The sequence below is a fragment of the Anastrepha ludens genome, chromosome X (genome assembly GCF_028408465.1).
Source record: "Anastrepha ludens isolate Willacy chromosome X, idAnaLude1.1, whole genome shotgun sequence".
NCBI lineage: Eukaryota > Metazoa > Arthropoda > Insecta > Diptera > Tephritidae > Anastrepha > Anastrepha ludens.
In genome coordinates, this window is record NC_071503.1 from 82,961,229 (window position 1) to 82,979,427 (window position 18,199).

Consider the following 18,199-nt stretch of genomic DNA (forward strand, 5'->3'; position numbering starts at 1 on the left):
CCTTTTCGAAATCGGTTTCGTTCGGGAAACCTTGATACCAAGTAGGAATCCTAAAAGAACTGATTGGTCTCTTTTTCATAGGGATTTCAGCAAGAAGTTGAACAAGAGTAAGTTTTTGACTACCACTAGGGAACAACTGGACATGCAAGTTAGACACTTAGAGAGGTCCTATCAGACTGCCTTTCAAGTGGTCTGTCTAGTATACTTAAGCAACAAAGACTTTCCTTCCTGGAGGAGTAAGACGCTTACCGACTTGAAATTGAAAGTTAGGAGAGTGTTCAATAAATGTTATCAAATAAGGAAATTTCAAGACTACTGAGTAATTTTGAAAGAGTATAAGGAAGCCATTAGAGATGCGAAGCGCAACCTTGGAAAGAGTACTGCGAATCCATTGAATCCGCAAAAGACTAGGCCAGACGCAGTGGGGTTCTCTCCATGAACCATTCTTGTAGCACTCTTGTCAAAAGAGGGAATGGGGAGTGGGCTGAATCTGCAGCCGAATCTTTAAAAATCCTTGTTGATGCCCATTTCCCGTATAATTATATTGCTCCAGTCTGTGACGAAGGCGCGTATCGGCAGGAGGGGTTACTTGCTATGTCCTTGACATCTGTCCGGTCCGTCAACAGAATAAACTGGGCAACTGATAGCTTTTCTCCTTTCACGTCTCCAGGTATCGAAGGTATCATGCCAGTGATATCTCAGAAGACTAAAGCTGATGGTTGCCGTCCTTCAAAAGATCGTGTATCTCGCTAAACCCCGTTCCTGCAAGCTGGAAGAAAACCAAGGTGGCTTTCATTCCTAAGGCAGGAAGTAGGGGCCACGTCTTGGCCAAGGACTTCAGACCAATAGGCCTTACCTCCTTTATTCTCAAGGTGTTCGAAAGAGTGATCGACTATCACATTCGAGAGCAATTTGAAACCAGACTTTCTCCAGCCCAACACTCTTACCTGAAAGGGAAATCTACCGAGTCAGCCTTACATGAGGTAGTAGAGACTGTAGAGAAATCTCTGGAGGGAAAACAATTTACTTTGGCGGCCTTTATAGACATAGAGGGCGCCTTTAATAATATTACGGCGGAGTCAATTGTCACGGCCCTAAATAGGCTAGGGGTGGAAAGACCTATCTACCTCTGGATCTCGTCCCTGCCACCACCAAGGTAGGGAAATAAATGCGGTGGCAGGAGGGGCTATAATCACCAGATTCGTACATAGGGGCACACCGCAGGGCGGCGTCCTCTCGCCTCTCCTTTGGCTAGTAGCTATTGATGAAGCTTTAACTCGCTTAAACAGGGGTGGGGTAAAGGTGGTAGCATATGCCGATGGCTTGGTCCTAATGGTGTCAGCACCCTCCCCATCAGTAATGGCTGAAATTTCGGAAGGTGCACTGGCTACACTCAGTAGTTGGGCTGCCAGTTGCGGTCTCAGAGTCAAGTCTGACAAAGCGGAGTTGGTGCTATTTACCAGAAAATACAAGACTCCACCTTTTAAGCTTCCAAAACTAAACAACCAGTGTCTTTCACTCTCATCGGAAGTCAAGTATCTTGGTGTAATACTTGACCCCATGCACATAGAAAATTGAGTTAAGAAGGCCAGTATACCCTTCTACGCATGTAAATCTATGTGCAGCAAAAAATGGAGTCTCGTGTCGTACAATGGACTTGAATTGAATGAATTTGAAAAGGTCGAGCCAAGGAGCACCAGGAGATTTGGTGGCTCCTACAACACTCAGGCTAAAGAGCCCATTGTATTTAAAGCTCTGGAAAGGGGATAGATAGTCAAGGAGGGAGGGAGAAAAGTATCAGAGAAAGAGATAGGAAAGAATAGAGACAGAGATAGAGATAGTTGGTCCTGTGAGAATTTTCCAGATTCTTTGGCAAATCTGTAAATATCCCCCAGTTTTAGAGAACGAATATTACTCATTCTCATGATGCCGATGATTCCAATGGTGGTCATATGCTGACCCCATGGGTTGTGTCCTGTAATGATGCCGACCATCAACCGAATGTCTTTCCTTCTAAGTTTTAGTAGAGAGTTTGACAGTTTTCTGTTCGGACTTGTCACAAACCACTTTGCAGTTCTGCAGCGTTCTAGACCGGACCATCGCTCTTTATGTAGATTGCCTACATAATCGCTGATCCAATTCTTGATTCCTGCGGGACTGATTCCGATTATTGGCTCTGGCCCCTGTGGGGGCACCGCTGATCCACGGTTGGCCAATTCGTCGGCAATTTCGTTTCCTTGAACACCGGAGTGTCCCGGAACCCATATAAGTACAAGCCTGTTTTGTCTTGCGACAGAATTAAGCTTCTTCTTACATTCTTGAACAATCTTTGAGGTTTGCTTCGCGTTCGCCAGGGCCTTCAATGCAGCCTGACTGTCACTGAAGACTCCAATCTGTTTCCTGCTCCATCTCCTCTCGATTATGCATTCGGCTACTTTTAGGATGGCAAAAACTTCTGTTTGGAAAACAGTTGCCATTCCCCCCATAGCATAGTGATACTTATTACTATCGTTTAAGTACCATCCGGCTCCAGGCCCTATTTCAGTCTTGTACCCATCGGTAAAGAAAATATCCGTCAAACCTCCCTGCATGCATTCTGGATTGCTCCATTGCTCACGCAATGGAAATCTAACATCAAATTCCCTTCCAAATGAAACTGTGGGTATCAGGTCATCCTTTGGTGCCAAAAACAGTGGATACTGCTCCGACAGCAACTTAAAGATTTCTCTGTGTCCCGAAGTTCCATCTTCGTGCCAGAAACCATATTTATGGAGTCTACACATTGCTTTTATTGCTTCCTGTTGTATCTTAAGATCCAGGGGGAGCAAATCAAGCATAGCATTTAGGGCATCACCAGAGGTTGTACTCATGGCACCCGTGATGCATAAACATACACTTCTTTGCAGGCTGTATTATTCCCGGATTGTGGACTTAACCATGCTCCATCGCCACCAGACCACAGAAGCGTAAGTGATGATTGGTCTGATAAGTGCTGTGTATATCCATAGTACCACAGCAGGTTTCAGACCCCAAGTTTTGCCAAAGGCTCTACGGCATTGCTGAAAAATCTTCAATGCACGATTCACCTTCAGTGAAACGTGTGTCTCCTAAGTCAGCTTCTTATCCAAGATTACTCCTAGATATTTAACTTCGTTGGAAAGACCAAGTGTCCCACCTTTCAGTGTTGGAAGACTGAGTCCATCCAATTTCCGTTTTCTCGTAAACAAGACTATGGTTGTTTTGTCCGGGTTAACGGAAAGACCTTGTATCATGCACCAGTCATCGATTTTGTCAAGGATCCTCTGCACTTTCGTGCAAAGCCTCCTTAAGGATTTATCTGATGTTAGCGCACAGACGTCGTCCGCATATGCTTGGACATGAAAACCGAGTTCCTGCATCTCCACTAATAGAGAGTCTACGACAAAGCACCACAGCAGCGGAGAAAGAACACCCCCTTGGGGACATCCTTGCTTGGCCCTGACTGTGATTTGTTCGTCACTGCTCCCACCAGCGGTTAACAGCCTCTCAGAGAGCATGGAACATATCCATTTTATAATGGTTTGACTAACTCTGTGTCGTTCGGCAGAAGAACATATCGAACCGAAAGTGGCATTATCAAAAGCCCCCTCAATGTCCACGAACACGCCCATTGTGTATTCGTCAGCTTCCAGCCCGGCTTCAATCTTGCTAACAAGATCGTGTAAAGCTGTTTCACATGATTTTCCACTCTGGTAAGCGTGTTGATTTCTACTAAGTGGACTTCTCGGCAATACCCCCACTCGAATATGTTTCTCCACCACTCGCTCCAGACTTTTCAACATGAACGATGTCAAACTGATTGATCTAAAACTTTTTGCTAGGGAATAGTCTTCTTTTCCTGGTTTCGGAATAAATACTACTCTTACGCGTCGCCATTGGGATGGTATATAACCAAATGCAAGACAGGCTGTGAAGATCCTTTTCAGGGCCTCAGTCAGCCTGTCTCCTCTTTTTAAAGCGTTGCTGGATATATTCCGTCAGGTCCAGGGGACTTAAAGTTCTCAAAGGAAGATAAGGACCACAATTTACCATTATTGGCATTCCCATGGCAGCCGGTTCTACGTTACCGGAATGACTCGGGTTTTTCCCGATCAAGGGCTGCCGCCCCAGTACACTAGCCCTGTCTAGTGTATCGTATATCACCCCACCCCTTACGTCACAGGAGCAAACTCCCGCAGCTAACCTGCTCCAAATACTTCTCCTCAGGGCTGGAGTCGAATCCAACCCTGGGCCAGAGGTATTCTACTGCTGCGTCTGCCATCAACGGCTCCACCCGAACTCCACCTCGGTTAGGTGCAATAAGTGCAACGGGTGGATCCACCTTAAGACCTGCTCAGGCCTTAAGTCGCACAGGGAGTGGTCCACACGGTATGTGGCCACGTGTTGCTCCCGCCAACAGGCGTCTGATGCCTCCACGGCTACCACACCCCCTGATAGGCCGGCACTACCAACCGCCACCACAACCCACACCTCCACGGTGAGGAGCCTATCGGAGCAACACAACTCCCCTTTAACCCCTCCCATCCCTTCCTGCTCCAACCCCAGTGCGGGGACAAACCAGCAGCTCCTGGTCCCCCGTACAGTCTGTTCCGTGTGTCAGACCGTAATACCTCGGAATCTGGTATCAGTCCAGTGCAATTCCTGCAATGGCTGGTGCCATTTTCGGAGATGTTCCGGCCTGCGCACCACCCGGGAGTGGACAACTGCCTACGTTGCCCCCTGCTGCAGAGCTCTGCACCCACTACCTCCCCCGGAGGAGCGGCCGCCCACCACCATCAGGCCGCAACAACCACAGTGGATTGCACAGCAGGTCCAACGTAGACAACCCCACGCGTCCCTCACCCCCCGGATTACACTGACCTCACCGAGAAGCTTCAAGCTTCTCCAGTTTAACTGCAACGGACTTACGAGTAAGGTCGACGAGATAGTCGACTTTATGAACCGGCACAGTATCAAGATAGCTGCGGTCCAAGAAACAAAGTTGCACGCTAGGTCATCTCTGATCACCAGGGATGGCTATAACGTGCACAGACATGATCGCGAGCGAGACAACGGTGGTGGCCTAGCGTTTATAGTCCACCACACTGTGCAGTATCGTCTTATCGATGAAGGAATCGACCCCAGGGACAGCACCTTAGAATGTCAAGGCATAGCTGTCCGGTCAGGCGATTCCGAGCTCGAAATTTTTAATATATACATACCCCCTGTCACCTGCTGCCCGGCAGGATATCATCCTGATATAGGTGCGCTCATCAGAGGTGAAAACCGATTGGTTGTAGGTGACTTCAATGCGCATCACGATCTTTGGCATTCAAGCCTGCCAAATGATCGTAGGGGACAGCAATTGGCAGAGCAGATAGACGACTCGACATTCAGCACAGTGAACGACGACGCCCCCAGCAGGGTAGTGGGCAATTGTAGCAGCTCGCCTGACCTAACAATAGCTAGCGCGGGTCTGATAAATAGCATAACGTGGCGACCTATGCTATCGCTTGCATCAGACCACTTGCCCATTATCGTCTCGATTGAGAGACCTGCCGATTTCGTTTCCGCGAATCACCGGTCCTATTTTAACTTTATAAAAGCTAATTGGGCCGGCTTCACGGAATTCACCGAGGACACCTTCGCCGCTCTTCCCATCCCCACTGATGTGCGCGTCGGCGAACGCGCATTCCGCAAGGTGCTCACAGCTGCTGCGGCTCGTTTCATCCCAGCTGGATGTTATAAGGACATCCGTCCCCACTTCCCAGCAGAAGCAGCCAGTTTAGCAAACGAGCGTGACCACCTACGCCAGGCCGATCCCGGGGATCCCCGCATAAGGGATCTCAATTTGGAGATCCGGCAACTGGTAAATCAACATAAGCGGACTAAATGGGTTGAGCACCTGAAGACTTGTAACCTCACCTCCGGAGTGAGTAAGCTCTGGTCCACCGTTAGGTCCCTGTCGAACCCGACGAAACACAACGACAAGGTGGCTATCACCTTCAACGGTTGTACTTCGTCGGACCCGAAGAGATGCGCGAGCTATTTTAGCCGGCTGTTTACACTGCATCCTCCGGGCGACAGAACCAAACGTCGTGTTACCAGAAGGCTGCACAAACTGACGAACGACAGTGCGCCACTTACTTTCTCCGGTGATGAGGTTCAGAGGGCCATCAACAAGTCGAAATCATCGAAAGCCATTGGCCCTGACGGACTTAACGCGCTGATGCTGAAGCATCTGGGACCCCTGGGAGTAGGATACCTCACAAGGGTCTTCAATTTGTATCTGGCCACTCTCATCATCCCTGACAAGTGGAAAGCAGGAGAGTGGTCCCACTACTGAAACCTGGGAAACCCGCCAACCAAGGGGAGTCTTATCGGCCGATAACTCTCCTTTTCCCAGTAGTGAATACACTTGAAGCCCTCCTACTCCCACTCACTTCACGAAACACCTGGCCCCAGCCCCACATCAGCACGGATTCCGACGAGTGCACAGCACCACCACGGCACTCACCGCCATAAACGCCCAGATAAATCGCGGGCTTAACCAAAACCGCCCCTGCGAGAGGACTGTCCTAGTAGCGTTGGACCTAAAGAAGGCTTTCGATACAGTCAGCCATTCCACGCTACTAGATGATATTTATCAGTCGACACTCCCGCCAGGGCTGAAGAGGTGGTCCGCGAACTACCTGAGCGGTCGGCACTCGTCAGTGATTTTTCGAGATCAAATGTCAAAGCAGAGGAAGATTAAGCAAGGCGTACCGCAGGGTGGTGTCCTTTCACCCTTGCTTTTTAACTTCTACATCTCGAAGCTCCCCCAACCACCAGCGGGAGTTTCCCTGATCTCATACGCTGACGACTGCACGATAATGGCGTCGGGCAATGACATCGATGGCCTGTGTTCCAAAGTGAACAACTACCTCACCGACCTTTCTCGCTTTTTCACTGCGAGGAATCTCCAACTTTCCCCCCCTAAGTCCACGGCGACCCTTTTCACCACCTGGACAAAGGAGGTCAAGCTGTCCCTTAAGGTAAAAGTCGACGACACACCAATTCCGACTGTGAATAACCCCAAAATTTTGGGTGTAACCTTTGACAGCTTGCTCTCCTTCTCTGCGCACACAACCTCAATTGCCACTAAAGTCCAAAATCGCAACAAGGTCCTCAAATCGCTGGCCGGCAGCACTTGGGGCAAGGACAAAGAACTGTTGCTTTCGACATTTAAGGCAATTGGCCGTCCGGTTCTAAACTATGCTGCGCCTGTCTGGTCGCCTGGTACTAGTGATTCGCAGTGGATAAAGCTTCAGACATGTCAGAATACCGCCATTCGGACAGCGACCGGGTGCCTCCTGATGTCACCCATACAACACCTGCACAACGAGGCACAAATGCTCCCAGTCGCGGAGCACAACAAATTGCTCAGCAAGCAGTTCCTGCTGGGGTGTTACCGCAGGTTTCACCCCTGCAGACACCTGCTTGAGCCTGAGCCGCCTCCCAGGCACGTCAGGAGACACCTCCTCGATACGCTGACGAACTCCAGGACAAAACTGACCGAGACCTACTGGACCGGACAGTATTCAGACAGTCAATAAACGACATTCACCGGGAGTCCGTTACCACCTTCATGAACTCCCGTCCCGTGAATGCCGTAATCGGAGTCCAACCACCACCCATTGCAGATGAAGAGCTCCAGCTTCCCCGTGAGACTCGTGTAACATTGGCACAATTGCGTTCTGGATATTGTAGCAGGTTAAACTCCTACTTATCCAGAATTGACCCCGACATACCAAACACATGTTCGGCATGTGAAGGTACCCCGCACGACACTAACCACCTCTTCACATGCCCCCTTAATCAGACTCATCTAACCCCCCTCTCCCTCTGGACCCAACCCGTCGAAACAGCATGTTTCCTGGGCCTACCCCTAGATGAGCCAGACGAAGACGACAGATGATATACCTACACTGACAGGGCTAACTATGCTGTTAAAACAACAACAACAACAACCACAATTTACTTAGTGGTTCTGCTAATTTTGACATATGGTTGCCTAGTTTAGTCGGTAGCTCTTCAGAAGGGCTACAACCCCACTAAAATAGAGAAAGTGCCCTCAACGTCATTCTGCACCCCCTTCCCGTAGATCTGCACGTTAAGTCCATTGCTGCTCAGAGCGCTATTAGGTTGAAGAAGATTGGCCTCTGGAGGCAACTTCGTGTAGGACATAGTAGCATGATAAAGGAGATCTCCCCTTCCTTCTCTGTACTTTGCACTGATCTCTCCATCCGCAAACTGGGTTTTAAGGGTTGTGTCAGGGCTATCTTTCCGAGCAGGCAAGATTGGAAAGAGGGCAGAGTCCTCACGGACCTTTGTTTTCACTGACGGATCCAAGATGAAATTTGGAGTGGGAGCGGGGGTTTTCTCTAAACCAGCCAATATTTCGGTCAACTTTAAACTTGCTGCAATATGCAAAATGCTTAAGGATCGCTGTTGAGAGGGAGGCATTAATATTTTTCCGATAGTCAAGCTGCGATCAAGGTCCTGTCGTCGCCGTATTGCAGCTCCCTTCTGGTAAACTCCTGTAAGGAGGAACTCAAACGTCTCGAACGTGCAGGAAACATTTCCTTATCTGGCTTCCTGGGCACAGGAATATAGAGGGAAATGAAATTGGCGATGAGCTTGCCAGGAAGGGTTCGTCAGAACCGGTTTCAGTTGTCCCCTTTACCGTTGTTAAAGGGAAACTACTCAATTTCTTTCTAAAAAAGCGCAAGATAGATGGAGGTCTGTGGGATACGTTACACTAGGCAGGGCTAGTTCACTGGGGCGGCAGCCCTTGGTCGTGAAAAGCCCGAGTCATTCCGGTAACGTATAACCGGCTGCCATGGGAGTGGAGGTCTGTCTCATCGTGTACTAGTTCAAAAACACTATGTGCTCAATATGATACAAACAGAACGCTTATGGTGATGCGAATCCCCAAATCCAAACTCATTGCGGTGTTCACTGGTCACTGGGTGATCGGTTCTCATGCGGAGAAGCTTGGAATGCCCTACAACACCTATTGCAGATGCTGTGGGGATCCTGCAGAGAAAGAGACTGCTGAGCACTTTCTCTGCAAATGTCTAGCTCTGGCGGCTAGGCGCTTGAGATTCCTTAGCGTGCCCTTTGGGGATGACGTGACAAAATTCTCCAGCCTAGATCCCTTTTCTCTTCTCCACTACATCAACAACACTGGATGGCTGTAGACGGCTTTCTCTTCCCTAAATTTTTTCGGCACATTATGATATCAAAACGGCACGTAAGTGCTACCTGTAGTGTACCTGGGGTACTAACCTACCTATCTACTATTAGTTTTTTCATAGAAGAATTTACGGAATAAATTTTAGCAATACATATTTACTTTCATCACACTTAATTCGCTTACTTGTAATATTCACCAACACTGAAATGCAACAAATTTAATTTATCTATTTTTATTATTTTCAACTTTAAGACCTTCGTATGCAATCAATAACAATTAGCTAAATTTTATCAGCTGGTTTTCTGATTGAAAGTTATCGACATATTATTAGTATGGATACGCTCTAGTAAAAATTATCACAAATTCTCAGGCAATCGCACCAACCGATTTTATTATTTCTCACAAAACTCCACCCTCATATTTTAACTCAAGAAATTAAAAATTCCCAACTGTTACAAATATAATGTAATATATGTATGTATATATACACAGACGAACTTACACCCATCCCATATAACAAACCATAGATTTGAAGCACAAATTATTGACAATAGGTGTATTTGCACACATTATGTATACTTATGTGCATTTGTGCGCATACAAAGATATTAAATAATAACTCTCGTTTTCGTTACGCGCAATTATAAAATGCTAAAAAATTAATATGCCATAGTAAATAATGTTAAACACGGGTTAAGTATTTCGCTTGATTAAGTACATGTATGTATATATACTCATATAGTCTACATGTCGTCTTTCGGAATGGGCTCTTCATTCCGTTTCTTAAGGATCTGGCTTTCTTCGGCCGACCCGTCAATGCGCGGTTGTGGGTAATTCCAACTTTGAATTTCAGCTGTGCCGTAAATTTGGAAAATACCATATGTTAAAATCGTTATTGCCGATGAAACTCCAAAAACTGTGCGCCACTGTTCAATGGAACTCTTAAAAGAAAAGGAAGCATATAAAATGATTACAAGACTTGTCGGAAAAAACGACCTTATGATGAGTCATCAAAAGCATACCTCATTTGTGACAATTATACCCGATACCAGCGGAGAAAGGAATGATGCCGACATATGTATTGTTTGGCAAAAAGCAAGAACCGGCCCAGCCAAATTCGGAGCGATATCAACAATATTAGCCATAGCACCGGCATAGGAGGCTGTTATGAATGTAACTGCCACAAACCATATAACCAATAATAATAAAATATTTTTATCAATATAACCAATCCAGTATATTAGAATTCCAGGAACGACTTGTGACAAGGCAGTAAAAAGCTTACGAACATTTGTAAGACTCATCCAATTATTTAGCATAATTTTATCAGCAACATAGCAAAATAGTACAGATGAAATATAAGAGCAAATGAACGGCATGCCGGACAAAAAACCATTTGCTTTGTAATTGAATTTAAGCATGTTTTTCATGAAGCTTGGGCCACATACAATGAATATGTAATGAATCCAAATTCTTCCAAATGTTGTTATTCCGATCGCCCACGCAGGTAAAGAAATGAAAATCGATTTCCATGGCACTTTCATGCGTAATGCTTCTTTTGCTTCGGAGCTAACACTAACTTCAATATATTCGATTTCTTCAGCAGAAATACGTGGATGTTCCTTTGGCGTGTTGAATGCTAGGTAGTACCACAGTATACACCAAATTATACCTAATGATCCGGTCGTGTAAAAAACGTATCGCCAGCCAAAGTTGTAAATTATAAATCCACATAGTGGGTATGTTAAACCGATACCTATGCTAAAGCCCTGAAAACTTGACATAAATCGTGAGCGTTCGGCTAATGGAATCCAGTACCCAACTATGGCATACATAGCTGGCCATGTTAAACCAGATGCAAAACCTTGCACTGATCGTAGTAGTATCACAGCAGAATAGTGTAAGTCGGCACTGACCGGAATGCAAAGACTGCATAATGCAGTGGCAAATTGAGACCAACCGAATACCTGTTTTGTGCCGAAATATTGGGTGGCAATACCACCAACAACCTGTGAGAGCACGTAGCACCAGTAAAAGGAACTAAGAATTATTGACTTCACCGCAGGAGACCAATCGTAAAAGCCGTCATTACTGCCTGCAGTCTAAAATAAGATTAAGAAATATTTAGATAAAGTTATTTATAAAACACAAAGTTACCATTTTTTGATTTATCACAGTTTTATTGATAGCATCATCGAAAACAGCCTGTTTAGTTGCATTTTCTATAACATGTTGCAAGGAGACGTTTACCCAGGCAGAGTTATTGAGTGTAAACAATGTATTGTTGCTGGAAACAGTTGTTATTGATGAGTTCCACTCATCAGATGTACGAGTCATTGCCACCAGGGCAAAGTTTATATCGTTGCGCATCATAAAAGAAACCAAAAAACCGGACCATGATAAAAAGTAAAGTACCAAACGTGCAGGTATTCGAGCTGTAAATAAATAATTACATATGTAAGCATTTAACGTGTCATTAGATATCATGTAAAATATTATGACCAAATGTAGGTTAATGACAGGCTAAACATGGCTACACCAGCTGATACTAATATAGGTATGAGTATTCAGTACGCTTGAAAATAAATGCAGAGAACGTAAATTCATAGAGAAGGCTCAGGAACGAATGAGCAGGTTAAATGTAAATGCTAAAAAAATGCGGCTAAGAAATTTTGATTATGTATTTTACCACGGCCTTGGAAAAGTTAACATAAGAGAGTTAACATAGCGGAGCGTAGTCAACAGAATTAAATATAGCGTTCGCATTGAAATGTAAAATGCCAAGATTTGGTGTTAGGCAAAATAAAATAACAGCAGACTTGTACATTTTTCTTTCATGCTTATTTGCCGTCGGCATTTTATATGCGCAAATGGATTATTCCTTGTGGGATGAATTAATTACTTCTAAGTATATGCATTCAAATTATGCATCAAAATTATTTCACAATATCCACATAAAAAATTGTCTTTGTAAACTATTCATTTACATCAAGGGTTAGTATTCAAAAATATGTCGTACTTTTTACCTTATTATGTAAGTATATTCATATACTACAAAGTGTTGAATACATATACATACATAATATCTACCATCCATATTTATGTGGGCAGAAAAAAATCTTTACCTGCTTTATAACACAGCTCATATGCATATCCACATAAATATAAAAAATTCAAGAGCAAATAGAGAAACATATGCACACAAATTCCTATCATATGCAAAAAAAAAGAGGTTGTCTGTAAAGTCGGTTTACTGACGATAGTTTAACGTGACAACGTCGTAAGAAAATATGATGGAATGGTTGCAATTTTCAAAACAAAATTTTAATTTTATTTGTGTGATAGATATTTTGTATGGATATAGAGGAGGAGGTAAATGGAATTGCAATGGAATAGGTCAAGTTACATTTACACAAACGTGAAAAATGACGAAACATTTATCAAATTCATGAAAGATATCTTCAATTTCGATTGTGCATCAGACGTTAATAAGTCAACAACACTAAGAGGCACCATCATCGATTTGCCTTTTTCAAGACACTTTACACTCGAAACACTCCTTTTCATTTCCTACTTTTTCTATCATCGTCCTATTCTCAACAGAGAAATGGTTCATTACCATGCACACAGGAAGAAGGCATATGCAAATACAAGTATGTGAATTTATATACAAATGCGCATATACATACATATATATGCTCACTCAAGTAGGACAGAGCCAGATGTCGAACGTTGCCGAACGCGGGGGCCGATTGTGCTCCTTGTCGTTCGTTCCGCGCTCTCGCTTGCAGTTCAAGCACATTAGCTTACATTTGCTTGCGCACGGAATAGATTCGTATATTTGATATGTCCATATGATTTGTATGCATCTTTACATATAGATTTGTTCTTTTTGAAAATTGCGCGAAATTGTATATGTATATGCATGTTTATATACAATACATATATTAGAATACAACATATCTTATAAGGTATGTGGTAAATATTACCATACATTTTTTCCTTCAGATATAATAAAAAAATGAATAATAATAACATTAAAACAACAAGTATTATTAAAAACTTGGTTTTATTTTAAATTCTTCAAGTAAATCAAATTAATAATAATCAATAAGAAGGCATATGCAAATAAAAATACGTGAATTTATATATGTACATATGCGCATATACATACATTTATACGCTCACTTAAGTAGGAGAGAGCAAGATGTCGAACGTTGCCGTTCGTTTGCTTTGTTTGCTTTGTCGTTCGTTCCGCGCTTTCGCTTGCAGTTCATTCAAGGTAACGGCAATGAGCAAGGTAACGACAAATGAGCAAGGTAACGACACATTTTTTCGTGCGTGCAGCCGGCTAAATCAAATAATAAGACGTTATCACGTCACAAAAACGCATCTAAGCCGGATGCGTATACATATACATTTATATGTGTGAATATATGAAGGACATTGTATGTACGTAGATGTTTCTATTCTAAGCAAAACAATGCATATTCGTATATATTGTACATATGTACATAAGTACATATAACCGCACACACTCCCTTTATGATTCTACATGCGTATGATTCCAAAACTAAAATTCTAAGCCTAGCGACTACAATAACCAAATACATTCATAGGCGCAGCTGTAGCGGTCATGATTATTTACCCGCGACGGCGCTGAACGTTTTCATATACTGTAAAGCACAACAAAAACAAATTCATTGATAAGTTCGAGCTCATATTTCTACGAGTAAAGTACTTTCATTCATAAAACGAGCCGCGCATATGCAAATTTTTCTCAATGATGAAAAAGTCCTTTAACTAAGATTGAAGAAATCACAGACAACCATTCGAAAATAGTTAATATTCAAATATTTGCCAATATTTGGTTCTCCAATTGATAAAAAGTGCAAAAAAAAAACATATGTATAACTTACACTGAAAGAGGAGTGCGAAACATTTGGATGTTACTGTACATATGTACATTCAGCCTTCGGATGAAGCCCAAAGAGCCAAATATTTTATATTGAAGCTTCTGTGAACTGTTCATTTTTTGCGAATCGTAATATTTTTTCTGTGCAAGTGCACGCGACCGCTTATGTACACTAGTCATAAAAAGTTAACGTACAGCATTTACATTTTATATTGCTTTCCTGTACAGAAATGTCCAAAAGAAATCAAAAATGATTTGGTACAGTTATACTAGCCACAGCCTTAAATATCCGCCAAATGTGTTTTTCAGATGCTTACTGCGCCAACGCTTGATTTATCGATAGTTATTTCGAAAATATGCAATCGCTATTGCAGAAAAAGTTTGCGTACATCATTACGTACGGGATTTCCCCTGTTAAATTTCGCGATTGCTCTTCAAAAATTTATAAAATAAATACGTGTATAGGTTACTACAACTATAACTGTGTTAATAAATAAACCTTTCATAAATTTGGTAAAATGGCTCCAACACGATAGTCAACAAGCTCTGCCGAAAGAGACATCATGGTCAAATTATGGAATGAAGGGAAGTCTTTGCGAGAAATTGCCGAAATAGCGGGCAGAACTTATTCTACAGTGCAAGGAGTTATCAAAAATTATAAATAAATGTAGAGGTTCCACTGCATCAAAGCCGAAATCAGGACGCCCAGAAAGGTTAACTGAGCGGGAAAAACGACATACATATAATAAACGAAGTGCAAAAGTATCCAAAAATATCGGCTTCCAAAATCGCAAAAAACGTGCAGGAAATATTTCATAAGACCGATTGTAGTGATACCAGAGAATGTTAATGCAATGAGAAGGTGCAAATGTTACTGTGAGCTTTTTTTAGTACAATTGAGATTTGAAAGATTTGTAGTAAGGTCATTTAGCACACCGAGTTTATAGACACCTCACTGACTTTTGCCCACACAAAAATTAGAAACACCACACATCTTTCACCTCAACACACAACACATTTCTCACCTCGACATTAAACCAATTAAATTGTTACTATTTTCGTATTTTTGAAATAATAAGCGAATACGTAAAATTTATTACATAATTTTTTTTTTTCAATTACATTAAAAAAAAAACGATTAAAAAAAAAAAACTTATAAAAAAAAGTTTGCGCCGGGAATTGAACTCGAGTCTAACATGTGGCGAGGAAAAATGGGCGGTGCGTTTATTTCTTCGACTGCTTATTTTTTGACCATTTTGTTACTTTTGAAATGATAAGCGATAAAATATATTACAAATTTTTTTACGATTACATTAAAAAAAAAAAAATTTAAAAACGAAAAAAAAAATGTGTGCCGAGAATTGATGGCGAGTCACGTGGGGAGGATAAATACGCAGAGCGTTTATTTCTGCGCCTGCGTTGTGAACAAAAGGTTTTGTGCATGCGCGCGGCGCGAATAAATTTTAATAAAGTTCTGAAAGTAATTCATGAAGTTTTTCATTACACACATATGTACATAAATGAACGTATGTAAATAAATGATGGTATATGAAATATACATAAGTACATAATATGTATGTACATGTCAATAGGAGGTATTTGCATTCAGAAAAAAAGAATGGTTTAAGATAAATCAACACTTATTTTATATTGTATGTCAATTTATAGTTTATGTATTCGACAGCATTTACATACATATGTATGTATGTACATTTGTATATGAAAAACAATAATGCACAAGCGCAAGAACATCATATCACATATGCAAGTATGCCCAAATAACCTTGACTTATGTATGTATGTACACATGTCATACCACATCACATTCTTACAAGAAATCAAATACACATGCGCACTAGTGAACGAGTTTCTTCCTAACAAGTGCAAAAACAATTCTGCTCTATGTATGCATATATACCGAGTTTATGTCCTAGCATATATACATACATACATATATACCTACTTGCCTTCTAAACTTCCTACAAAATAATTGCATTCATATGTTACTACATCCATGCACGTTCATACATTCATGCATATATGCGCGAGCACAGCGCTCCCTTCTTGCTTATGTATACTTTTGCCTTTCATCAGTCGATATTCCTAATATTGCAATTACAAAAACACAATACTTTGATCGACGCAAAAGCAACAGCAAGCGCAACGCGATGGCCGCTTTGCCACCACACATTCTAAAATATTCTAGAACACAACAAAAACACATACCTCACATGCGCATGTCGCCCAAAGCTAAAATCTAAGCCTAGCGACTACAAAAACAAAATACATTCGTAGACGCAGTCGCAGCGGCCATGATTCTATCAGCGACGGCGCTGAACAATTTAGATCAAAAACAAAAAGTTCATTCATAAGTTAGAGCTCATATTTCAATTTCATTCATAAAACGACCCGCCATATGCCAATTTTCGCTACCATTCGAAAATAGTCAATATTGGAATATTTCGCGTGGAATTATTTGCCAATATTTGATAAATCTTAAATTTTTGTCATGTCGAGTGGCCGCGGCTCCGTATGTATGTATGCACCCTTATATGTATGTAAATATGTCTTCTAACTGTGCGACAGTCGCGAGTTAATGCGACTTCCAGCGAATCACACATTGCTGTCCGCAAAGCCGCATATATGTACCTTATGATCAGAAAGTACCGGGAATGTTTAAATTAAACAAAACAGAGTTAAATTTAAGGCAAATTTATATTATCTCCTTCAAAATTTGACCCGTCTGAAGCAACACACATGTGCCAACGTTTAACCCAGTCCTCCAAACACCCCCGGCAGGCCGATTTGTATTCTCTTTGATCAGTGCGATGGCGCGTTATCATCATGCAAAATCTGAGGATTGGTTGCTCACATTTCCGGCGGTTTGCAACACACAGCATCTCTCTAAGGTTTCAAAACGGATAAATAATATTCTCTATTGACTGTCTGGCCCGATGGAAGGTACTCATGGTGGACTATGCCTTGGCAATCGAAGGAAACAGTCAACATCACCTTCCCGGTTCTTTTTGCTCATAGGGTATACATATCCCATGTGTCAAGTGTGCGCAGAAGCTTGTGTTCTGGGTTTGTTAGAATGGTGGTAGTTTGTACATATATTTATACACATATGTGAGTATGCGCGTTAGGCTTCCTGGATGGATATTAGAATATTTTCTCATCAATATGTGTATGTAAGTAGTTCAGATTTGACTGAAGAGATTAAATATAGGAATGCATATTCATATGATTGGCTTTATGGCTGTTTTACATATAAATTAATTCAAATGAAGTATGAATAATGTTATATAGAAAATAAATTTCTAAATAACAGGTATTAGAAAAACCTGAATACACTATTTTAAATCAATTCTAATTAAACCAAATATAAAAAATGAAATAAAAATATCGAACAAAAAACTGTGCACAGGATTTGAACCTGAGTCAAATATGAGACGATGTACTGTATACACAACACGTCTTTCACGATTGAGCTAATCTACAATTATTAATGATCTTTTCTAAATCACTCATTTATTCGATTCGCAGTTTTATATGCACATATTCTGCGTTAGTTGAAAGTTTGTATGCGTAATTATATGAATATGCATGTGTGTATGCGCGTTTGGCTTTCTGGACGGATATTAGAATGATATTTTCTCATCAATATAATTTGGATTAGATGAAATAGATTATAGATATGTATATGTACATATTTTCTGTTTTGATTGATTTATATAAAAGTCAGGTCATATCCAGTATGAACTATTTTATACCGAAAAGAAATTTCCATTTATAAAATACAAAAAAAACCGTATTTTAAAGAAATTTTAATTAAAATAAACTCAAAAATTTTACCAAACTTTCCTGGTTTGAATTGTAAAAAAAAAATGTGCAAGAAAAAAAAGATGACTTCAGGACTTGAACCTGAATTAAATACGTGCCAAAAAACAAAACGAATAACTCCGCCGACTTTAGCTTCTGCACCACAAACTAACTGCCGCGCGGTCTGCTTAATCGCAAACTGATTC

At 41.9% G+C, this 18,199-nt stretch overlaps 1 protein-coding gene across 1 annotated transcript; it reads right to left on the reverse strand.

Moving 5' to 3' along the window:
* Positions 1–9,487: 9,487 nt before the first annotated feature.
* LOC128869198 (sialin) lies at positions 9,488–11,771 on the reverse strand. The gene is made up of 3 exons (XM_054111717.1): positions 11,414–11,771; positions 10,279–11,358; positions 9,488–10,197 (listed from the first exon to the last, which is right to left on the reverse strand). Exons 1-3 carry the CDS (start codon positions 11,741–11,743, stop codon positions 10,000–10,002), a joined length of 1,608 nt encoding a protein of 535 aa, XP_053967692.1. The 5' UTR covers positions 11,744–11,771; the 3' UTR covers positions 9,488–9,999.
* Positions 11,772–18,199: the final 6,428 nt, after the last annotated feature.